Source organism: Electrophorus electricus, chromosome 16 (assembly GCF_013358815.1).
Source record: "Electrophorus electricus isolate fEleEle1 chromosome 16, fEleEle1.pri, whole genome shotgun sequence".
NCBI lineage: Eukaryota > Metazoa > Chordata > Actinopteri > Gymnotiformes > Gymnotidae > Electrophorus > Electrophorus electricus.
In genome coordinates, this window is record NC_049550.1 from 9,833,586 (window position 1) to 9,858,535 (window position 24,950).

Consider the following 24,950-nt stretch of genomic DNA (forward strand, 5'->3'; position numbering starts at 1 on the left):
TCAGCGGTGGAGCTGCTCATCCTGCCGACTACGCCAAATTGTGTAAAAATGAGAGCACATCAAACACAGACAGCTTTCTGCATTGAGTAGTAAAAAATAAAAGTTTATCGAGTTCTGTTCCCTGTAGAACTGACCCGCAGTACGGTCCCCCTCCCCTTATACACAGAACAGAAGAAAGAGGGGAAAAAAGAAAAACGACTCCTACAGAGTATCTGCTAAATCATGTTTTGTTTAACCTGAGCGCTGAAGGCTTCTTCTATCTCTATGGTTAGAACAGTATGTGGGCAGCTGGTGTCCCTGACTCACACGCTTATCTGCAGACTGTTGTGCTGTGACTATAGAAACATAAAGCAAAGTAAAATAAAGCAAAGTAAATTTCCACAAAATGAAGCAAAGTAAATTTCCAAAACAGCAGAACAAATACATAACGGACAGACACATATAGATGTGCAGAAGATGCAGTACAGTAAGGAAACAATACATCTTATTCAGTAATGGAATAATCACTTAGCTTGGGTTGTTTGTGCCACTCTTGATAAAGTTCTCAGTGAAATTTTAAAAAGGTATTACAAGAGGCTACCCACAGAGTGGTCTATAGAAGAACATCACTGCCAGTGTCCTGTGGAGAGAGCACTAGATTCAGTCCTGTAATAAATTTCCACGAATCCTCCTAGCCAGATCTAAATGTGCTCTCCGAGGAGACGTCTGAAACTGCGATCAAACTCTTTGAGCTGAAAGTACTATAATTAGTAGCGTTACCATCCAGCTCTGTTTCCAGCCAGTTAGTTGAGTGGCACAAAAAAAGATGATGTCTGACACACAGCCCTTCCGTGCTGTCGTAAACATTAATTCGGGTTCAATGGCTTCAGAAGTAATTTCTTCTGAAACATTTACGGAGAATTTCTTTAAGCCAGTCAGATGATTAACACTGCATATGGACATCCTCCTCCAAAGAATTTAATTCCTGCATTTTATAGAATATGTAGAGGATATAAGACATTGTTTGGATTCCTTTTAGGGGGCGTAGCCAGGGTTTCCACAGAGAGATCGATTCTCTCACACATTCAGCTGGCAAAATCAATGAAATCGGATGCCAAAAGTACTTTCTAAAAGCCGCTCCCTGATGATCTTAGACAATCATACCAGCAAAGATGTCGTTTCAAAAGCTGTGGAGTTATACAAAAGTTAGACTCCATCAGAGTTCATCAAAAAATCCCTCAGATTAGTCATCCTGTGGTTTAATCACGCCAGATTAGAGTCTCTTAATTTGCACCAGTCTGTGCCCTATTTCAAGAAATCAATCTGAAGCCTTTATGAACAAGGCTGAGGAACTTGGATGTGGTGTCCTAGAAAAGATCGTCCCCACAGACTTCAATTGCTGTTACCACACAAAGGTTTTAATTAAAAAACAGAACCATGTTTATTAGGTGATCTTCAGTGTAGTGCTGCTAGTATTGTAGTTGTTAAGGCCATGGACGGATTTGTTGGCTCTGAGCATGCTAAGCTTTGTTATCAATCTCAGTTTCAGTAGCTCACCTGGTAGAGAATTGGGGAAAGTAACACCAAGGGCAGGGGATCAATTTCTGGGAAAAGCATATATGTAGTTGTTTTGGATGAGGGCATCTGCCAAATGCATCAGTGAACCTTATATTTCAGAAGAAAATTCTGAACCAATTGAGACTTTTTTGCCTTGGATCCCCATCAAGACAGAACCTCTCTGAAATACAAGGGTGAAGAAATACCCTCGAACACTGAACTGGCATGTCAAAATCCAGAAGTAAAAATACCCCAACACATTCATTCTGTCTTGATTTATGTACATAGGAAGTGGTCATCAAAATTCTGGAAAGTCATAGGAGTGAACTGACAGGTACATCACCAGTAAAGGCCAACCAGACACGTAATCAAGTAACAAGAAATCATTGTCTGGTAACCAATGAGAGACTAGACTGAAAAATGTAATTAATTACTTTTCAAGTATCACCTCACATTTCAAACAAATATTAGTTTTCCCGACATGTACCTCAAACAAGCATACCGCAACTTAACCATGTATTCCTCATGATCCAGTATACTTGTCTGCAGCCACACCATTAGACTTGAACACTGAAGACCAGATGGTATCCTAAGTCATTCTACCTCCCACTTACCTCAGATAAAACCTTCGATTTTAATGACTGGCAAGGTAAAAAAAAATAAAAAATAAAAAGATCTGCTAGTAACAATTATCAGTGTTCATAGTATGCACACATGCTACTTATTGAAAGTCTTTGCTCCTCATAATCATAAATCCAGAAATAATTACCTGTTTTAATGTAATGCATGTGTAAGAATATAAAATGTACACACATGAAAGAATGACAGAAAAATTCCTTGCACCAGTAATGAAGTAGCTCTGTTTGAAACATCCAATTAGTGTTACTCCCTGGAATCTTCTTTAGACAGTGTCAGCTCAGCCCACATCTATGGCCAAGAGTCCCAGCCCATAGAGCTGGCTGCATACATATCGGCCATGTTTGCTAGTCTGGCATGTGGGTTGTTTCCACAGCATTCTGATAATGACATTGAGTGATGTTCAGTGCAGAGAGCAGTCAAAGCCTTAGTGGGCAGGCCTTTGTCCTTACCCTGGTGGGAAAGGGGAGGTGGTCATTGGAAGTGGTTCTGACCAAGTAAGAACACCACAGGATCATATGATTTTCTTACAGTGGTCAAAAACTTTGCTCCCCCCGAGTCACTGTGCAATTTTCAGTATATTAAAAAAATATAATGGAAACAAACTTTTCCTGCCCGGTGACTAAGGTGCAGATGCTGATAAAAGAACCTGCTCTTGTGGAGGTATATAGAGATGCTTACACTTTTGTGGCAGTTTCACAAGCACCATTGTTTTCACTAATAAAAGAAATGGGGGGGGGGGGGACACTTGTGTTAGTGCTGATCAGATTTACCATGGCAGTCCCAAAACTGCCTGCCATAGTACTTATACTCAACTTTAAGACACTAACCCTTCCATCTCTCTTATACTGAAGGGAAAGAAAAATATCTAAAAAGCTGAATTTCCTAACCAGTTTTGAAAAGTGGTGTCATAAGAATAGACAGATGGCATAACCAAAAGGATGTATGTGTGCCCGTGTATGAATAAGTCAACACCCAAACATGCATCCTCTGACACTAAGGTAGGCAAGTGCAGTGAGAAGGAAACTAAGAATTTATTTATCAAGTGCAATGCTTAAAAAATAAAAACACTCAATGTACTGTATATGAACATTGTGGCAATTTCATTAGCGTAAAATCAACACACAAGTCAACGTTGTTAAAAATCCTCCAAGTATTAATCCCCAAAGTAACCTGGACTACCACAATAGTACAGTATGACTGTTCTTGGCAGTTGACAAATTCACAGAAGGAAAACAAGCCCAAGCTCTTTCCAACAGCTACTACCATGACCCTTCTTCCCCTCTAGTCTTTCAGCAAGGGAGATGGTACACACATCGTGCCACTCTGACAATCTAAACTCTGTGGGAACACATTTAACATTTAAACTAGATTCACGGTTCAGGATTTTATATTTCTTTACATCTGAAAGTGTTGAGGGAGAAGGAACCCCTGAATTTTAAGTTCTTACAACGGATGGGAGTTTATCTTCGCTCAAAGCCTGGAGCTGGCTGAGCCACAGAGCAGCGCTGTAGACTTGACAACAGAACAACAAGTCAATGTTCACGGTCCCGGTGGCAGGGGGCGCTGTTGCTCCCGGACAATCCCATTCCTTTGTCGGCATTCGACGTTCAGTCCCCTAATGGCCAGACCACAGCTTGAAAAACAGCACCAATACAGTGGAACATGTGACCCCAGAAAATATATTGGCTCCAGGAAGATTTTTTTTTTTTTTTCCTTCAGTGCCAGCTCTTCAGCACATTAGACAAGGCTGTGCTTCGTAGTCGGAACCAGACACAGGGCAGCGTTACCAGCTCAGCAGGTTACTGCGGCTCAGGGTCATGAAGTAGACCTGGCTGGAGCCTCCCGGCCGCACAGAGGCAAAGAAAACCTAGAGGAAGCAAGAGATACGTTTCCACTGTGATGAAGCTCAGAGGGCTTTTCGACTGCATGTGAAAACATAGGCTTAGTAATTATCCACTCAAGGTTCATCACCACCTGAAAGTAGTTCACCTGCCTCACTATATCTCCATTATTCAAATTTTAAAATGGTAAACACTTTTTCAGTCATAAATCGCTGGGCAGAGCAGTAAGTACACTTCAGCAGATATGCGTACAGCAATATGCTGAGCAGTTAGAATCAAAATACACATACTAGGATGAGATGCTATTTTTTTTTTTTTTTTGCCCAAGTTCTACAAGGTAGGACACTGGAAGGCATAACAGCTGTGTGCACAACTCACCTTGTCATTTCTTTCACAGAGGAATTTGAGTCTCTGTGCCCTTTTGTGCATAAAGACACCGTCCAGATGTCCCGTTTCCACAGAGCGGATCTCTATGGCTTTCTCTCCCCAGCCCATGATCTGGTTAGACCTGATGTATGCTACAAAGCACAGGAAACAAAGGAACCAACTGAATTATTGCACATGCAGACCTGCAGGGGGGAGAGGGATCATACGGAGCCTGTGATGAACAGCATCGGTGTTTCCACTGCACCAGAGTATTCAAAAATTATGGCGGTATAGCTGACTCAAAAGGGGGCACACCCGTAATAAAATTATTTTATGACACTAGTTTCATTTATATGGTCAATGAATCTTCTGATAATGTGAAAGAGGCTGTATTTGCTTTTAACCATTCGGTTAAGGTTTCGGAGGGTTGGGAGTATTCATGAGGTCAGCACGTACCCACAGAGGTGGGCATCTCTCCCCACTGCAGAACCACATCTTTGGTGATGCGGCCATACGTGTTCACATAGACGCCTTCGTCCTCGTAGCATACCAGCAGCTCAATGCCATCTGTGTTGGGGAGGATGATGATGGCGTGTGATTGGATGCTGGTCTGAATCTGAGAGTGGCAGAGGCAGAGGTCAAATGTGAACCCATAAAAGCAGCTACAAAGGAACACCCGAAACTGTATCGATATCAAAGCAAACCAAATCAGTGAATTTAGAGTACTTCATAAACTTTCCAGTTCGCAGTTTCATGTATTCTGAGGGCTTCACAAACAGATGTAGTACTTACGTGCGTGGGTAAGTAGATGTCATAAACAGCACCCGAGTCCACATCCACGGCATGGAACCCAGAGCAGGAGCCATAGATCACCTTTAACCTCTGACCCTCCTCTACAGTCAAGTCAACTAGCAAGGGCTTGTGCATTAGGTCTCCAAATGACTGCATGAGGGAAAAGGTTTAGCAAACAACAAAATCAGTGCGTGGATCAGAGTTCCTTTCCAAACAGGTGCACAGTCCCATGGTGTACAGTGCTACCCATCAACTCACCTTAAAGGCCATGAACTTATGGTATGGCTTTGGAGCCCAGGCATACACCTCCACAGAGTTCTTCAAGGCAAGCACCAAAAACTTGATTCTTTCATATTTAACTGGTGAGAGACAGGTTTAAGTTTAAAGTTTCCTGCTTCAGGTTTCCATTCCTGACCAACACTGCAACATCATATTGAAATCCAACAAAACCTTTGCTCCATAGAAAACATTGAGCAAAAATCACTCCTATATTATAATGCTACATCCATGAATGTTCAAATGGCACATACCAACTTTGTAGTGCACACAGCCCTCCAGATCTCCCACTGTTGTCCAGCCTTGTTTCTTCTCCACCTCAGGATCATTATGCAGAATCTTGTTCCTCAGCCAGGACAAATAATACACTCGCAGTTTGTTCTTTTTGCCTGGGAGATAGCATTAACATCAAAGCAGTTCAAAGCCTTCTGCGTAAACTGACAATGCACCGACAATTGCATGCATTTTCTTGGGAACCTGCTTATAAACAAGTAAAGTCCTTGAACTATGTTGAAGTTGTAGTTCAGAACCTCCCCCTTACCTGATATCGTGACCAGAACATTGAGCCCTTCCAGGACATCCATCTGCTGGAAGCGGCGTCGGTTGATGAGGGGGTAGACCTTGCCCTGCCCGCTGCGGTCAAGGAGTAGAAGTCCACTTTCTGTGCCCACTAACAGGTTCACCCCTACAGATTGTGGGAGGGGGAGAGGGCACGTTATCTTTAGGGCATCCACAGCTTACTGTCATAGCAGTGTGATTGCTGAGATGATGTTCTGTCACCTTCAACCATCAACAAAAGGTTCATAAAATGTTTAGCGAGTTGCAGCTTTGACCCGGTCTGTATGAGTTTTATCTCCTGCGTTAAAGTATGCCTCGTAGACAGGTAGGCTGGGGTTTGTGGTTATGATGGTACAGGACTCCACCAGGAAGCTGGCTGTGAAAGGCCACCTACCCCAGAGCGCAGCACACAGGATCTCTGAGTTGAACCTCTTCTTGTACTTGCGGATCTCAGGTGTATCACTCTGCGGGCGAGTGTTCACTGGGTTGACGTTAACCACAGAGCCCTTCCGTGATGGGTCGGGCCTTAGGACTTCCTGCAGCCGTCCGTCATTCCCAAAGCCTGCTGGGAATCATGGACACAATCATCATCATCATCATCATCATCATCATCATCGTTGTCGGCCTCCTATATAGCGCATGGTGGCTTTCTTCTGATGTCATTGAATGGAATTTAGCATGTTTCATCGCTGTTCGAAGTACGTTTTTCCCCCTCTTTGCAGGTGGTACATCAAACATTATTATTTTAACAGCTAATCAAGCTATGATTTGCCTCATACAAATGGTTAGTCTCAGTGCTGAGAGAGAAGGTAGGCCCTTACCCATGTTGTTAAGAGAGATGCCACTAGAGGGCGACACTTGCAGGAGGCGCGGGTCAATGAAGGGTGTGAAGGATGAGGAGGACTTGTGTTTCTCAAGAGTACTGCTGGCAGACTGCATCTGGAACAGATGGGTCGTGACCAAGCATATGAAGCTCAAGTTTATGATGAATAACTGTCTCAGTGGAGTACCTTTATATTGGTAAGGGTAATTTGGGCTGATTTGGGGATTCAAATTTACAATCTCTCACAATCTACAATTTAAAATCTCTCTTTGTCTATCATATTAATACAAATGTTCATTTATTCTCATCAGTTGTCCAGACTAGAACCAAAGTGTAGTAGTGGATGAGATTCAATGACAAAAATCTCACTGTAAGCAAAGGACTTGGTTTAAACAAGTAAACGATATTTCACATGGATGTGCATATTCTAACTGTTTTAGCTGGTTAATGCACTATGAAATACAACAAATGCATTTAGTTAAGTATACACTCCAAAATAAATCAGAAAGTTAGATTAGATCTCGATAATAGTTATGAGCCAAGAAAACACACATGAATGTTAAAGTGGAATGAGGTGAATAAAGAGGAGGATGAGTTAACTGAAGGGTGAAGCGAGATCATGAGAACCAGGAACCTAGTCGTTTAAAATAATCGGATTTATTAGCCTTGTGGGTTTAAAATAATTAGAAGGGGGTAGGAGTGTGCGCTCATCCCACTTGGCCATGGCTTATATTGTGCTCTACATCTCAAATGTGTTTTAGACAGAAATGTCTTTTGGGTGAGATTTCCAGGGCAAGGCACACTAGATGGAGGACAAAACGGTCGAGAGCCTGCAGGGACAGCCCAAACGAGGCAACACTCCATCACCACCCAGTGTGTCAGACTACAAACACTCTCAGCTCACAGTTAGTGCTCATCAGCTGCTAAGAATTCCCAGACAGTCCTGTGGCCCATAGCTGACCCCAAGTCTTCTGAGAAATGCCAAAATGGAGGACAGCTGGACCACTCTGGATTAACCAAAAATCTCTATTACAAATTTTTGTTTTACGGAAGTTGTTTAAAAGGTTTTTGTTTTTTTTTTTTACATTTGGTGTACATCAATACTTATACTTCTCGATGGATAGATCGAAATGTTCTTATGTGACGGGACCAGTATGCCGGCCATAAGCTTTAATTAAGGAATGACGCTCCTTCCTGGCTGTAGTCTCATTTCCAACCAGACACAAAAAGCACAAGCAAGGGTGATAATTTTAAAAAGTCTGAAAATACTCTCCCTAGAGTGGAGGAGAGCAGCATGTTATGCCGATGTGTCACCCTGGTTACGAACAGCAGCTCGGCAGTCACTCGGCAGGAAAGTTAAGAGGGGGTGGAGCTAAATTTAAACTCCAGTCAGCAGCGAGGATAAAGCCCTGTTAGAAGCCAGCCAGCAGCATCGGGCACCGAGGCCATGGGATTGAGTTAGCAGACATACCTCGCTGACAACCGACTTGTCCGTGGGGGTGTGGGGGGACATAGAGGGGCTGGCGTGGCTGGAGGCTGGGGAGGATGTGACGGAGGGGGAGGGAGAGTGATGGCTCTGCTGGATGAGGTCGGGCAGGAGGTGAATGCGAACTGGGAAGCCGTTTCGTTCCTCGTGGGCCTGGTTATGGGCGGGGCCTGGGTCAGAGCCGGGCCCAGGAGCCAAGCGCTTTATGTCAGCTACACTCTGGAATCAAAAACAAGCACAGAGGAGTCTGTACTTGGCAAAGGGAGTGTGGGATGCTGGGAGCAGGGAGAGAGGTTTTGTGCTATTCAAGTCAATTTATTTGTTTTAACGCTGCAAGTTGTTTGGATCGGACCATGCAACGCAAGTAGACTTTGAGCTTTGTATCCAACTATAAAATACAAAAACATTAAACAAGATAAATAAGAACATAAAATACATACAGAAAGGATGGATGAGAAAACACATGATGAAAGACACACAAATGTGAAGCTTCAAAAAGGCCCACAACAGAAAGCGGGTCTCCTACCTGTCTGACTATGACAGTGCCATCTTTAGAGGGTGTGGTGGTAGGGTCGCTTTCCTCTTCCTCGTGAACAATCATGGTCTTTACTGACTCCGTTTCACCATTGCTAATCTTTGAGGAGCTGGGGGAAATGAGGAGTTGCACTCATTTCTGACAAATTTAAGTTTCACAATATCAGCCAACATATAAGCCATTCATCACTTCTATAAACTAAATACAATCAAAGCACTTAAAAGCCCAGCAGTCAGACAACAAGTTAATGCATGCATGTAGTACCAAGAGCAAACTCTGTGGAACCCCAAAACCATTTACTGCTAAACTTTGGGAAGGCATGTATAATTATTAAGCATAATCAACTATTAAATCATGCTTAAAATGTGGGCAATATGTCCTTGTGCATGTTTTGAGAGAGAATATGTGTGTACTTTAATTGTGTTATGTACTTTAATTTAGATTGCTATATTCATCATGACATGCATATGATGTTGAATTGACCCGAGATAGAGATTTGCAGCACGGCAGCTATGACCCAGGAGCCAACCTTGCTCTCGATTCTTCTGCACCCGAGGTAGACTCATTCCCCAGCTCCTGTTCCACCTCCTCATCATCCTCGTCCGAATCAGAGTCCTCACTCGATGAGGAGTAGTCTGTCACTTTGTGAGGGGGGCGGGCATCTTCAGCTGCTCGCACCTCATTGGCCAGCAGAGTCAGATCCTAAATGCAAGGATAAAAGGTTAACAATCAGTCGTTTTTGACAGGATGCAAACTGCCATGCTCTAGTCCAACAGTAACTAGCCTTCAGTCATCATCTGCTGCCTAAGACTACTGACAAAACAGTATGTTAAGATGCCATTTCAAAACAAAGTTAGCAAACATAGATGGACTAAAATCACTTGTTAAAGCTGTTAAGTGAGAGACATGCGTCACGGAGGGTATGGCGCATCGAGTGTTAAAGCTGATGTGCCATCGAGAGCTAAAGTAATTGGACATCACATGAACTGGCAAAGAGCAAAGCGAAAGGGGCTTCATCGCATTTATCTAAACTGCAGTATTCAGAGTGGGCATGAGGGGCATGCATGGTGAAGAAGCAGAACAGGAGATGTGCTCCAGTAAGCAGAAGCCAGAAAAGAATGCATCATGGGACTCAAAACAAACAAGCCTCAGGTTGCTAAATGAACTCAAAAACAGCAGGTAGTGGTCACTTCAAAAGATTTAGCATTAAAAAAAAAAAAAAAGTGAAGTTGTGTGTCATGCTTCGAACACTGTGATGCCGCATTCAGGCACAGCATATGGATCTGATCACCTCAGCCTCACTCACCGCTTCCCCCTACATAGTTTACATACTCAGTCATCAATCGGATGGAGGAGTTAATGGGGAGCCAGAGCACGGAAATTCCATAAAATATCCAGTGGATGAGACAGTAAAGCAGGAATGCAAAGATATTAGCAGTAGATTAGCTAAATTGCACAGATGTGCTGGATAAACATTTCTTTCTATATATAAAATGATATAAATTTTGTTTTCTGAAAAAGCCATTGAAAACAATGAATGTATGGATGTTTACAGTCCCTGGATACTTAAAGGAACTGTGAAACAGAGCATAAGTAGCGTACAGCAGGCCTGGGTCTGACAAATTCCCTCTTCTCCTCCGATCTTTTCCCAGCATGTTCTGGACGCTGCAGTGGAGAGCCCTCGGACTTTGAAGAAGCTGAAAGAAGTGTGGGAAATTAGTTCACGCAGAACAGCTCCTGAAAAGAATGCAGGCATGAGTGCATCTGCTAACGGGTGTAGCACACAAGCACTGCATGTGGCAGCAAGCATTCAGTGTAAGAGTCACTCACAGCGGGTCCTGAACTTCTCGCCAGAGCCAGCCTGGGAGCCTGCAGGCGAGCTGGAGTTGCTGGAGCCTGAGGAGCTGCCGCTGCATGGCCTGGAGGCCAGCTTCTCCACCCGGTCCCACAAGAGACGCGGCTCCACATTACTGAGGGGGGAAACGTTGGGGCAAACAAAAGGAGGAGGAATTGAATAACAACCATCATCATGGATTTCTGCTTTCTGAGGCAACATGCCCAGGAAAACAATCATAGCCCTTTTTTCTCTGTTCGTACTGAATCTAATAATACAGGACTATATACAGTAAATCTTTCCTATTCGGTGTACTAGCTAAAAGGAACCACATTAGCATTTATCTGCAGATTACAGTAGAGAACAGACCTTCCTGCATTCCTCTGGCTGGCCTGGTTACTTTGCTGTCCACTCTGCAGTGGGGAGTCTCTACGGGACAGGACGGGGGATCTAGACGTTGTCCTCACAGGGACCTTTTAGACAAGCAAGAGGGGAAGTTGGGGACTGTCAAAAGGTTTGACTGACTAAACAAGATGTCAGCAAAGCTCACTACTGTAATGCAGAATGAGATTATATACAACCACATTACAAAAAACACCTCCCAGGAAAGGAAGAAACATCACCTCTCATCAAGAAACCAGGCCTTGACAGCTCAGTTATGGAAAATGTTAGACCCATTTCTAATCTGTTTTTTGTCTCTAAAGTTCTTGAGAGTTGTTGCCACCCAGCATTGAACTTATCCCACAATGAACTTATTACCACCTCCCACACTTCCTGTATTAAAGTGTTAACAGCACTGGTTAAACAGTAACCTTCTAAAAATACATGGCAAGAAAACTTAACCAAACATTTTTTATAGCTGCTCAAATCAAAATCACACCAATCTATTGCTATATAAACTGAGACAGTTTGGTCAACAAAGCACATAAAGGACTATCACACTTGCCCTTGAATAATCCACCTAAGAGAAGCTGATTGTGATTTTTGTGATTTTGTTTTTTGAGGCTAAGTGAGTGCCTGCCCTTACCCGAGGAGGGACCTCCTCATTATGGCCTGCTTCAGGGGCCTCGGGGCCCCTGGGCTGTGGGTGCTCGGGACGTGCATGGTGGTGCAATGGGTGGTGGTGCGGGTGGGATTCCTGGGAGCGCAGGTGGATGTGTGGGAAACTCGGAACGGGATCGCTGAAGGAATGGGAGCGAGAGACCGGGGAAGCAGAGGCGTTGTTCTTTAGGGCAGCCAGGTGAGACCACTGCACCTTCCAAAAGGGAGGGAGAAGAACAAAGAATGTGGGGATAAAGGGGTGGGGATGAGGAGGAGCACAGACATGATGTGACAAGGCATGACCACATACACGATGAAGAGAGATGAGGGAGGATGAAACCATTCACAGTAGATACTGGATACTGGCCTGGATGACCACATACACAATGCAGCAAGTCACTGAGTATTGTGGCATTATTTCATAACATTGAGTGCATCAGTTTTGAAGGAGGGAAAACAAGGTAAGTTTGCTTTATAAAAGAACAATGCAACCTTTTAACAATGACAGGCAGGAACATGAATCGAGCCATGAGCTATATCTGCTTCTCTGAACTGTAACGATCCAAAAATCCTCCAGAATTATTGGACACGAGTTACAGTGAATAAAGACTGGAGATACAAAGAGATGAGGTCCTAAGCATTACCTGTGGCTCCATGGGCTTGTGCATGGCTGAGGACTCACAGGAGGAGCTGCCGTTAGAGTATGGCTCAGACGACCGGGGGGGCACCGGAGGCTGCTTTGGAGGTGCGTTCTGAGGAGAGCCCTGCGCAGTCTTCCGGTAGCGCTCATCGACCTGGGCCAGAGAGAAGGACAGAGTGCAGGAGGGAAGCAGTCAGCAGGTTATGGGAGTACACGAGGGAGACGACAAGCCTTATTGGGAGAGACGACTGACGAGGTTTTGTTAGGACACGCATACTGGCAGGATGAGCATGCCGAATACAAGACTAACTATTGTCCTCAAACTACATAGCCAATAAATAATGCAAACAATCAAATAACAGCTCAAGGCAAACCCAGTAAAGTAAAAGTATATGCCAAACAAGTGTGTGCAAAAGCAATGTTAATATTCAAGTTCTCCAAAGAGAAAAAATTGAAGAAATGCCCAGATTAGGATATGCAACCAAACCATAAACAGCCTAACTACTAATGACTGACCAAAGGAAAAAAACAGCCAAGATGAATCCTAAACTTATTCTATTATAAGAGTTTTAGTTTACACAAGATAAGCAAGACAACAAGCCATAACAGACAGGACACAGGGTTTTATTATTCAAGATCAAAGCTGTGGTGGAGAGCAATATGGTTTTCTTTTCAGTTGGACACCAGCATATTATCCAATAAGAACACAAGCAGAAGTGCAGTACTGTCAGATTATGATGGTAAACAAGGGTGATCATTTTCACATCTCAATTTGGTTCTTTTACTCAAAGGAAAAATATTAGGTGGTAGATGAGGAATTATGCTGAATATGATGCACAGAAGAAAAAAAAAAACCAAACAAATAAAAAACGTTAATATAAGAGAAAACCAAATTTATACTCCTCCCACCAGCACGTTTCCTCCACATGCAAAACAGGTTAGCTCCAGAAGCCTGAGAAGCAGCAGGCAACAGTGGGTGGAGCGAGGGGCTGGTCTTCACCTCTCTGATTGGCTGGGCTTCAGAGACTGCGCCACTTGAAGTTGACTGGACGAGGGGTTCGTCAGTCCCATCCGTTGGAGGGCTATTCCCTCGGGTGGGCTGTACGACTAAAACACTCCAGTCCATTGAGACGGTTTCAGTCTGGTCCCTGGTCTGGTCAGCCAAGGGTTTAGTCCCATCTACAGGCTTAGTCTGTCCTGCATTCTCGTCTGCACTTCGCTCGGTCTCCCTAAGAACCGAGTGTTCGGTTTTTGGCACGCCACTAACTTCGCATGGTCCAAGCCGGCGCTCAGGCATGTCTATGGGCCGCGCCTCGGGCAGTTTGGCCCAGTCGGGGTGGGGCATGAGGGGGGCCTGGCTCCGCTGCTTCTGCTCCTCCTGCAGAGAGAGCAAGTAAGCCTGCTCCTGCTGTAGCTGTCTCTGCAGCCGCTCCGCCTTGCGCTGCTCCTCCAGCTCCCGCCACTTGAACTCCTGAGCAGAGAGCGCGGCCGGGTGAGGGGAGGAGATACAGCTCCCACTTACAATCCCCGCATGTGTGCACGCATGACGTCATTAGATCACTGCAGGGGTTATGGTCTTTACCAGTGTACATCAGTAGAGCGCTGCTACTGTGTTTTGAAACTAACTTCTTATTCATTGGTCATTTTTTTCTCTACTTTATAGTCTGTGGTCCTAGTTGGTGGTTTAACATCTGAAGGAGAGCAACAGAAAAACGTGCCTTTGCAATAACAGATCATTTGTATGTTGAACCTGCTGTACTGGCTAGGATGTATTCTGTGAGTAGATGACAAAGCACTTTTGTACGTCGCTCTGGATAAGAGTGTCTGCAAAATTCCATAAATATAAATGTAACAAATCTCAGGTTGTATACTGTAATGAACAAAACGAAAGTAAGCAAAAAAGTTTTTTTAAAAAGCACAAAAATAAACCAATAAAATTCAGTCACGTAGTGGTGAGGTAAATTCTGCTTCAAGCGAATAGCTTTCTAAAGTGCCCCATGTACTAGTAAATATGGTAAGAACTGTGTGTGCATTCTGTCATGTGACTGTGGTAGAGAATGAACATGTTAACAGACAAGAAAGTTAATGAAAGAATGAGCGAGAGAGAGAGAGCGCTCAAGAGTGAGAGAAAATGAGCAACATTTAACTGTGTTTATGACATCCTCATATCTCATTTCCACTCTATCTGGAGAAACGCTACAGACCACTGACAATGTAAACAACTGCCCTCAAAAGACACAAAAGACAAACAACGATTTTTGCCTAACCACTCAGAGGAGAGAGGAATTGTGGAAAGTCCCCTATTCTTTCTATCGGACATGTCCCATGGCTGTGTCATAAGATTATGCTCATGTAACTATATAGCCGGGAAGAGTGACCAAAACTACTGAAATAGGTACATGCCACCAACAGAAATGGTGATTCCCAGTACTGCCACATGAATCTTTGGTTGTGTGGTCTTCAAAACGATCCTGTCATCTTTCCACAGATAGCCAGTGGAAGAAAAAAAGCAAAAAGTACAATTCCAGTGAGGAACCGAACAGGCACCAAGCTGAGTGCTAATGTAAAACCTAGCTGGCTGTGAGCTGTGAGGGGTGGGTGTGGCTGGGGCGGGACATGGGCAGGAAAGGCTTGTGCTCCTACCAGTAACATGGCCTGCTCGTGAAGCAGCTGCTGCTGGAGGATCTCCAGGTGCCTCTGCTCCTCTTCCAGCTGCCGACGGATGTACTCCTGTCAATCAAACACAGGCTGAGTCACTTAAGTGACTGTTGGCTTGGCCATGAGAGTGGTTTTTTTTTTTTTTTTTTTAAGGAGTTTTTAGTTATTCTGATATTGGAAGTGCTATTAAATTTCATATAAATCCAAAAATGTGTGATGTTGCAAAAAGAAACAACAACAACAACAACAACAACAAGCAAGGAGGCAATGTGCGTCTGGGCCTGTTACCTGTTCACGGTCGTTCCTCCTCTTATCCTCCTCGGCTCTCCTGCGCTCCTCGTCTTCTTTGCGTCGCCGCTCCATCTCCTCCACCTTCCTCTTCTCCTCCTGTTCCCGCCGCCTCTGCTCCCGTTCTTGCTGCCTCCTCACCTCTCGCTCTCGCCGTTGTTGCTGTGGGGGGCCAGCAGGGGGCGAAAGTGAGCACACCAGTCGGCAATCAGAGCACGTGCCGAGGCGTGAGAAATCACAACAGCGCGAGGGAAGGGGGGGGGGGGGTGTTTAAGTTACAGGCTGCGGATGAAGCTAATGGAGCAAACAGACTGTGCAATGCAGTATCCACTTATTTTCTTCATTATAATTTCACAAAGAATCTGGAGCAGTTTGAGAATTTATAAAGTGGCATTTGGTTCCCAAAAGCAACACTGGGCTTAAATGAATTAAACATTATATAAATAAACAAAAGGAAATGGGCTGAGCACATCAACATGGACACATGTAGGTACGTATACATACAGACATCCTGCAACTTTTCTAAATAAACATGAACAGATCCTCATCTTTGTGCCCAGCTCCTCTGTTCATAACTGGGGGGGTGGGGGGGGGGGGGGGGGGATGATGTATCTGGCCTCCCAGTTTCCTGACCCTCTGCAGCCTACTTCTGCAGACTGAGCCAAACCCAATTACATCAAAAGGGCCTCCTAGGACCAGCCTCTCCATACACTAAAGAGGCAACAGAGACTCAAAGTATAAACATACATATACTTGCTAGAACACCGCGATGAAGGCAAAATGCATGCGGTTATTGCATGGCTAAAACTTGTGAATGAGTTGTTGAAGTGATTTCAACATGGGCCTGGTTAATCATGGGCCTGCATTATTTTGGTGAAAACGGTTTCCGACTAATGGATGACGCACATACTGCAGCGGAAACAATGAACAAATGATGTGCGGCTCTAATACTTCTAATACTGCCTTTGCAACTGTGATAAACCTAAGTGCACTTATGAAGCCATGTGACCCATCTCTCACTAAAGCCCAGCAACCAACCCCACGCCTCACCTGCTCCAACCTACCCCCCTGGCCCTCCCTCAGCCCCGCCCCTGGCCATCCCTAGGTCCCGCCCCTCACCTCCTCCAGCCTCCTCCTCTGCTCCTTCTGCTGCTCGATGCGTTTCTGCCGCTCGGCCAGTAGCTGGCGCTTGTACTCCTCCTGCTCGCGGAGCTGCTGCTCCTGCAGGAGCTGCTGCCTCCTCAGCGCCTCAGAGCGCTCCTTGTTCTCCTGTTGCAGGCGGATGAAGTCCCGGCGCAGGGTAGACTCGCCTGGCACATTCACGATGGAGCTGCAGGGGGTAAGAAGAGGCACACGGGCGTGAAGGAACCACAACCCTCCTGACCGTGTCGCTACATGTGCTACATTTCCTTATTTTCCACAACTGTTTGCTCGTGTGGGCCAGCACACAGAACCTGGGCATGGGAAGGGGAAGTACTGATGGACTGTGACCATGTCAGTGAGATGGAATGTGCACAGATGTTGGTGCCTGCCTGTGAATCAGCACACAATGGATCATTTTGACAGAGGTGCTAGCTTGAATCTGGTGTTATAAAAGTATGTGAGAAAGAAAAGTGACTAATATCAGAAGGCTTTTTGCTAATAATGAGGTGCTAAGTGCTAATGCAGCGCTAGTGTATGTTTAAACACCGTTTTTAGCGAATGCCCGCGCTTAGACACCCCCCCCCCCCCAATCGCCATAAAGAGCCAAGGACAAAAACGCTGCGTGTCTGTTTATATACCTGGGTTCTCCCTCCAGCTCTGCTGCTTCCTCCTCCTCTTCCTCACTACCACTGTACTCGTACTCTGTCTCGTCTGCAAGGAAAAAAGTTCTATTCATTCATTTTCAATAAAAGGTCTCTCAGATAATATAGGTGACATTAGTAATCTAATTATTCTTGAAAAGCTCACTTTAGATGCTGATGAATCTTAGCTCACATCATGTATTCCATTTAATAATTTAGATCCTTTTTATATAAAGCAAAAATATGTTTTCATCTATGGCAAACTAATATTGTATATCTAAGTTTCATCATTCCTTATTTACTGAAACACTTTAAAATACTTTAATACTTTAAAAGCCGATCAAAGTCAAAGATTAAAAACCATTGGAAAGTTGAGTAATTGGCATAAATCATTTGCATAATGCAGAGAAGGCTTTCCTAGCTACCACTCATTCTAAGCTATGTGAGACGTGCATTTCTCCTCTATTAACACATGAGCAGGTGTTGCGGATTTTGAATACATGCGAAGGATCTGCAAGGCCTCACCTTTCTCGCCCCTCTTCTTGCGGGTGCGGTCAATGTGGTCTTTGAGCTGGATGCGCACTTGCCTCTCGTTGGGCTGGTCCCTGATGAAAGGGTGTTTCAGGAGCTGGTCAGTGGGAGGCCGCTGGGTGTAGGTCTTCACCAAGCAGCTCTCGATGAAGTGGAAGAACTTCTTGGACCTGGAGATGATTGGGAGCAATAATGTTTGAAACAGCAACATTTCAGCATGGAGGGAGAGGGAAGTCTCTGCCATAAGAGCACAACCAGTCCTCACACAAAGCATACAAATGCAATGAAAACCTAATGCGTTATGAAGAAACTGGCAAGAAAGTGCCAGAGCAGCTCGTCTTTGAGATCTACTGCTTCAGGCTTTTCTGGGCATTACATCATGGAGATGGTGAGATCACTGGTACTTTTGCACAGGAGGACTGAGGTCAGGCTCAGGTGCTAGGAGAGGGAAAAACAATGGTGGTAGTTCTGGGTTCCCCTCATGGGTCCTCCAGGCTGTGGAGAAGCCAGTGCTTTTCTCCTGCTACCACTATGGCATAGCCTTCCTGACAAACACCAGTGGCTCCAGGACAAACCTCTCTGATTCAGTTTGCAAATTGCGTGGCATCTTGGACCAAATAATTCTGTCAATAATAAAGTGCAATAATAAAATGGAGACTCCAGTGAAAATCCTTTAGTCCAGGGATGGCCTTAATCGGACTTTGGAAAACTAATGGTCTCTATAGCTCTTACAACACAAGATGTTACCTGCATCATCCTTCTTCTCCACATGAGTTTGCTTAAGGTCTCCGGTTAAGTGAGGGCAGGGTTTAACATGGTATATGTGTTGGAGCGCCCACATGCATTATTCTGCTGGCTCTCTGCACATGTGGTGGTGTTGAACACAACCCATTGGCCCAGGACTCACAGTCCAACAGAGGTGGTGCCAAAGTCTGGCCACAGAGGACTCTGGAGTAGCCCACTTAGGAACAAGCAGGTGATTTCCAAATGCTGATTTAGTGTCCAATCAAGAAATGGTCTATTTGCACTGCAGGGTAAAAAGACCGCCCCTCAAGCTCCTTTTAGGAATATAAATGAAAATATAGTTTTTTCTAGAAACATAGAATAAACAAAACATGAATCTGATGCATTTAGAGGACACTCACCATTTTTTGGACTTGAGCCTTGGGGGCGGGTTCCTGGGGATGAGGAAAAGCGCTCGCATGGGGTGCATGTCACACAGTGCTGCATGTGAGAACAGAACACATGACCAAATGAGCCAAAGTAACCCCAGGCTATAGCATTGTACCCAAACACAGGCGTGTGCTAAGAGATGATGGAGGTGATAAATACATTGATGGAGAACGACAGAGGCAGAAGAAAATCACATTTCTGAACTGGACAGTGTGGAAAGAATGTATAAGGAAATTAGCGGCGTGTGTGAGACACACGGGGGGGGGGCTTGTGTACTTACGGGGAGCTCCTTCAGCCATTTCTATAGCAGTGATGCCGCAAGACCACAGGTCGCTCTGCCAGCAGAGGGAACCACAATAAGGTGACCAAAACAAATAACGAGGACCAAAAACAAAAGCCAAAGTCCCTATGCAGCAGCTTTGGACATCTGAGCATGAAGCCCAGTGCAGGGCACATCGAATGACATGTCGACCACAGCTTTAATCATCCCCCTCATGGGACAGACATGCTTTTCCATGAAACAATGAGAAGTAACAGGAGGGGAAAACAGTGGTGTGTTGGTGTGCTGAACTGTGTGCTGGGGTCCATGGCTCCTCACCCTGTAGTCGTATGTGGCGTCAGGGTTTTCATCACAGGCGATGACCTCAGGGGCCATCCAGTAGGGCGTGCCAATGAAGGTGTTCCTCCGGCCAACCGTGCGGTCCAGCTGGGCGCTCACTCCAAAGTCCACTGCAGGAGATCAAGGGTGAGGTGATGGGGTTAGAGCAGAACTGTGAATAAGTGTAGGGTCCCATGGATAGTGAGGAGCATCTTATCCACACAGGGACTGGTGCGACTGCAGGTTTCCATCCATGCAAACAAGTGCTTAAGCGAGAGGAATCGGTTGCACTCCAGCTTGGCTTTACCGAGAACCTGCAGTCATTCTGGCCCTATACAGAGAAGACTGGACATCCCTGCTTTACCCCATACAGGAGCACATGAGAGTACCAACTGTACTGATACCCAACAGAAAATTGTTGGTTTTCCTCAATAACATTTGTTGTTCGTGGAAATGTAAAATAAATTTATCAGTTTAATTTTGTCTTTAACTGCATTTTATGATGCACTTTTATTAAGGTTACAGCGTGACTCACCCAGCTTCACCTCAGCATTCTCAGTCAGCAGGACATTTTGACCTTTGATGTCACGGTGGATGACATGATGTGCGTGCAAATGGGCCAGACCCTGAACAGAGAGAGAGAGAGAACGGTCAGACTACATATGCAAGTACATAACATTATGTATGGCAGTAAATCAGTCACAAGCGACAAATGTGACACACAGAAGCACTAATTAAGAAATATCAAAATAAAAAAGAAAACACTAAAGGGAAGGGAAGGGAATGACAGTGAGCAGAGTCACTCACTCTGAGGATCTCTCGGGAGATGTAGGCAATCCAGTCCTCCTTCAGCGAGTTACCCTTCGTATTCTTCACCAGGTCTGTGATGGAGCCAGCTCCACAGAACTCCATCACCAGCTAGACAAAGACAAAGGCAGGAGAACAAGCAAGAGTTTTATTTTGCACACAAGTAAATACAGTAATGAACGTCTATTAACGTCATTGAAACTACAGCCTACAACCCCATATGTCTAAAAATTGTGGGCACCTGCTTTACCAATGTTTCTTGTGATATCAGGGAGTTTGATACCCTTTGTTGCACCAGCAGCCTCTGCTCGACTGGGAAGGCTTTTCACTAGATGTTGGAACGTCCCCTAGAGCATTACTGAGGTCAGGTACTAGGATCATTACTTTTGGATCACAGACTTCGCTCATCCCAAAAGTATTGGATGGATCTCCCTCACTCCAGAGAACATTGTTCTGTTGCTCCACTGCGTAATACTATGGGGCTCTAAAGCCCTCCAGCAGACACCTGGCACTGGGCACGGTGATCTGAGGCTGACGTTCACCTGCTCTGTAGTGTCCGACTGGCAATGCTTTTCTTTGGACATCATACAAGCTGGGCACAAACACTTTTGTCATTACACTCGTCACATTCAGTCATTACAAATGGTATCCATAGATACATTAATAAAAGGGATAGTAGTCTAAAGAGCATGGCTGTTGCTAACTAGCTAACATGAGCAAATGGCAAGGGTATTAGCCTGTGTGAAGGTAGGGTAAGGAGACGGAGTTAACCCACTGCCTTGCAAAGATGTTGCTTGATCCAACAAAAACACTAACTTTTATCATACTGTGAGATCCAACAAAACACTGGCCTTTATGGTGTTGCCTCAGCTCCTCAGCTGCGGGATAAATCAGATTACATCAGTGAACAGGCTGACTGATTCCCATATTGGTTAGTGTGCCATATTGCAAATTATCACTAAGAAATCTGAATATCAAATCAGACATTCAGACAAGGAATACACAATCTGACAAAAAATGGACAAAGTGTGCAGACACCGTAAGTTAAGTCAATGCTTTGGACAGCCTAGTTATTCTGTATTCCATAAACTGCACAGTATGAATGTTACTACTGTTAATGCTGCATGGTTGGTAGTGCACTCGTCATGTGCACTTCATACGTACCCACAACTGGTCATCGTGGCCCGGCGGGCTCTTCTTGATGAAAGCACCATAGTAAGTGGCGATGTTTCTGTGGTGCGAGTACTTCTTCAGCATGTTGATCTCAAGCTTAATCTCTTCCTCTTCATCCTAAAGAAAGACATAGAAGAGTGGGTAGTGGGTTAAACCACACATTATGATTGCCAACATTGTTTGCTCTGGTTCTGTCCACACAGGTATTACTGTGACACTGCAAGATATAAGCATTCCGCCAGTGAGAAGAGACAGGGTGTCCCACGCCAGTCCCAACAGCCTCCTCCTACGTCTACTGAGCCACACTTTTCAGGATTAAAACATGACTGAATACCATTTGTCCTCCACTGCTGTAGTTTAGGGGCGCTTATTACAAAGACACAGCAATGTGAGAAGACAGTGTAATCCATTTAACTGTGGCTAATAATATTAAGGGTGTAATGGATTTTGCTGAGCCTGGTTTTGCTGCATTTACAAAGGCATTCTGTACCGTCAAGGGGGTTCTGATAAAGAGAGAGGCAGACATTTCCAAATTATCACCGGGAGAAAATAAACCACATGTAAAGGGGCGTCGGCTTCGACGTGCCTGAATGACCTCATTCACTGAGCATCTTCATAAGCATGAACAGCCAAAATGTACCTTTTTTTCTTGCAATTGTACAGTGAAGACCTTGTGCAGTTCGCTATGCTGTGTTCACATGTGTACTCTGATATCAAACAAAAACATGTCACCATGTTGAACAGCAACCTCTCAGAAGAACTCTAGAGAGATCAGACAAGAGGCATATGCACAATACTCAGAACATCAATCTTAAATAGTCTCAAAATGCGTGTGTATTGATGCCGGTCAGCTTGGAACCATGTCTTGTGCAACCTCATACTTTTCTGCCATTATCTGTTATGTGTCAAGCAATGATGTAAAGAACAAAAAAGTGCCATTGTGAAATGTGACCTCTGCCAAGCTTTCGCTTGCTCCAACACCCATTATGGCTAACTCGAAACACACTGCTGCTCTCAGTCATGTGCTGTGTGTGCATGACATGACAAAGGCTTATTGAAGGATAGTTGTACAGTACAACTAGCATTTTTGTCTAATTGAAGTCTGGTTTGGCTTTATAAATACACTCACACACACTGCCTTGGGCCCAATCCAATTTCTTATTTTTACCCATACCCCTTGTTTCCGAGTGTCCCTGTGCCCCTTGGAAGTGAGTTAGAAGTGTAGTGATTTAAAATGTTTCCCCCTATGAAATGGGAAAAGAACCCAATAGGTTATCAGTAGTGCTCAATGGCTTTCACATAAACTCTTCGAGTCTGTTTTTGCCAGACTTTTTCCAATATGCCGACCTCGTGTGGACTATAAGCATCCTTTTGAGTTTGTCAGCAGCTGTTCACAACTTCAATTTCATGCATCAAATGGTCACCAAAAAAAACAACACTACTTCATTAGCAGGCTACTAATGCTGCACTGTAGGGCAGCATGTCAGCCAGCGCTGATATTAGAGGAGCAGTGAAGTTCAGCAACATCACTGCAAGACCTTTGTTCAATTTTGGGTGTCATATGCCTTCAAAGGGAGGGGATGAAGATGTCAATGTGTGATTGCATGCAAAAATCAGCAATAATGATTTAACTTTATATAGTTTTTGACAGGCATACTACTAGCGATGTTTTTATGCTTGGTGTAAGTGCCATAATGCACTGAAATGACATTAAACTAAGATAATATTGTATTTATCGTTATTCTAATGTCTTTATTAACAGTGAAACGTACATTTGTGGGTCTTTTTGGTTATGTAGACCTACTTTGCTGCAATTTGCAATGTACTAATGAGAAACTCTCTTATAACACTCTGGAGTATGCCTCTGGAAAAACCTCTGATTGGAGGGCCATGCAGCCCTAACTCTTAGACCTCTATACCAGCAAGAATTGAGACACCCTACTCCTAGGCATTAACATGCAAAAATGGAGGGGTAGGGCTAAGTGGTAGTGCCAAAGGGTGAAATGGGATTGGGCCTTGTGGTCTATAAATAAGCAGTGGAGGTCTTGTTTATTTGGTACAGTGGTTCCCATAGATTTTTCAAGCTAAAAATAGGAAAAAAGAAAGCTAAAGAAACAGACATTGAAAGAAACAGAATGCTAAAAGAGAAGGATAAATTATTATATATTTTTTTTAACTCAATTTGGGAACCAAAGGTAAAAGGTTAACGTTCCTCTTCATACATGTCAGCTCTTGGAGGGGGCAGCGTGTGTGGCTGGGTGGGCATATGTATCTATAGGGAATCTGGGTCACAGCATGCTAGCTAAAGCACAGTGGCTAAACCTGATTCATGAGGCTAGCTACATAACGAAATGCTCCTGATCTTTATCTTTCTGGTGATGCTTGGTTCATAACCCAGAGCCATCAAGCCTGTCCGTACTGTGCACTTTATTTCCACAAGAGGTTGTTAGCAAAACTTGAAACCCTTATCTGGTAAGAAGCAGCTCAATTTAAGACAGCATGTTAAGACTTTTTTCAGATGTAAGGCCAGATGAAGCATATGGTATTCAGAGATCACAGTCTGCTTTAAAGCACATGATGCCCGCATCTAAATCAGCACAATTTTCTAACAATCCTGATAAGCGTGAGAGGACAAGGGCCTCAGAAACTGGGCCTAGTATTCATCTCACCCGTTTGCCACGCGGATGTCGAGTAAACAGGAAGGCTTGCCAGCACATACTGCGGGAAAGCGGCTGAGCGGTGCTTCACTGTCATGGAACTCCTTGTTCCCGGGCTGCTGAGCGAAGGAAGAAGGAGCACTGCGGGCGAGTCTGAACGCCTTCCCAAAACTGGTCGTGCCGCCGTGTCGCTATATTTGTGATGGCACTGAAGGGTTGTGCCACAAGGTCACTCAAGAAGATGCAGCCACACCCCACATGAGCGGCAACAGATGCAAAAACAGCCAAACACAGCTCAGCACCGCGTGCTGACACCATTACCACTGGAAGAGCCACAAGATGATTAACTTTTTGCTACACGGGGTTCAGAGGAACTCGATTTACGAAACATTCAACCAACCCTACAGACATAAAAATGTCATGTTTTTGCAAAGTTGCGTAGTGAGCGCAGCATGTAGAAAAGGACTGTACTTACTTGCTCCCCCTTCTGATGGCTTTTCTGATAACTGTGAAAATCTTGATTGACCTAATATTTCATTCATCAACTCTGTTTATGGGAGACATTTTGATTGAATTACAGGATGGTTTGATTGAAACTGAACCTGTGCGACATAGAAAGACAGAGGTTGCGAGGCTGTTTAACTCCAGGCAACCTTCCAGCAGAACGCCTAAAACTCGAACTGAGGAATGCTGCACTGTACTACAAGCACCAATCAATCATCGCATTAAAAAAAACCAAACAAAAAAAAAACAAAACCACACTTTAATATTAATACTACTGACACATCTGGAGTATCTGGAGAATCTTCTGGAGAAACCTCCACCTTATAGCCAGTAAAGCTTAACAAATTTAGCAAATGGCGCACTAGTAGTGGAAGTTCCACTCTGGAGCACTACTTTTGCTGACACTGGAG

The 24,950-nt window shown here is 44.4% G+C and overlaps 1 protein-coding gene across 11 annotated transcripts in view; it reads right to left on the reverse strand.

Annotated features, from left to right (window-relative positions):
- Positions 1 to 3,187: 3,187 nt before the first annotated feature.
- The window catches only part of LOC113578485 (mitogen-activated protein kinase kinase kinase kinase 4-like), a 44,369-nt gene continuing 22,606 nt past the window's right edge, over positions 3,188 to 24,950 (reverse strand). Inside the window, exons 5-34 of one of the 11 annotated variants that reach the window (XM_035534618.1) lie at positions 21,371 to 21,496; positions 20,207 to 20,317; positions 19,935 to 20,025; positions 19,400 to 19,530; positions 19,082 to 19,136; positions 18,774 to 18,852; positions 17,623 to 17,798; positions 17,095 to 17,167; positions 16,433 to 16,643; positions 15,314 to 15,475; positions 15,011 to 15,097; positions 13,368 to 13,838; positions 12,372 to 12,521; positions 11,714 to 11,935; positions 11,056 to 11,159; positions 10,683 to 10,822; positions 10,455 to 10,549; positions 10,159 to 10,167; positions 9,382 to 9,554; positions 8,844 to 8,961; positions 8,303 to 8,536; positions 6,830 to 6,947; positions 6,403 to 6,573; positions 5,992 to 6,135; positions 5,705 to 5,839; positions 5,433 to 5,533; positions 5,175 to 5,324; positions 4,839 to 4,998; positions 4,395 to 4,534; positions 3,188 to 4,042 (exon numbers count right to left, since the gene is read on the reverse strand). In XM_035534618.1, the coding sequence (XP_035390511.1) occupies positions 3,959 to 4,042; positions 4,395 to 4,534; positions 4,839 to 4,998; positions 5,175 to 5,324; positions 5,433 to 5,533; positions 5,705 to 5,839; positions 5,992 to 6,135; positions 6,403 to 6,573; positions 6,830 to 6,947; positions 8,303 to 8,536; positions 8,844 to 8,961; positions 9,382 to 9,554; positions 10,159 to 10,167; positions 10,455 to 10,549; positions 10,683 to 10,822; positions 11,056 to 11,159; positions 11,714 to 11,935; positions 12,372 to 12,521; positions 13,368 to 13,838; positions 15,011 to 15,097; positions 15,314 to 15,475; positions 16,433 to 16,643; positions 17,095 to 17,167; positions 17,623 to 17,798; positions 18,774 to 18,852; positions 19,082 to 19,136; positions 19,400 to 19,530; positions 19,935 to 20,025; positions 20,207 to 20,317; positions 21,371 to 21,496 (4,221 nt within the window). In that variant the 3' untranslated portion in view covers positions 3,188 to 3,958. Of the gene's footprint in view, positions 4,043 to 4,394; positions 4,535 to 4,838; positions 4,999 to 5,174; positions 5,325 to 5,432; positions 5,534 to 5,704; positions 5,840 to 5,991; positions 6,136 to 6,402; positions 6,574 to 6,829; positions 6,948 to 8,302; positions 8,537 to 8,843; positions 8,962 to 9,381; positions 9,555 to 10,158; positions 10,168 to 10,454; positions 10,550 to 10,682; positions 10,823 to 11,055; positions 11,160 to 11,713; positions 11,942 to 12,371; positions 12,522 to 13,367; positions 13,839 to 15,010; positions 15,098 to 15,313; positions 15,476 to 16,432; positions 16,644 to 17,094; positions 17,168 to 17,622; positions 17,799 to 18,773; positions 18,853 to 19,081; positions 19,137 to 19,399; positions 19,531 to 19,934; positions 20,026 to 20,206; positions 20,318 to 21,370; positions 21,497 to 24,950 lie in introns of all 11 variants that reach the window. The other 10 variants (XM_035534617.1, XM_035534616.1, XM_035534624.1 and 7 more) reach the window with 10 other exon arrangements.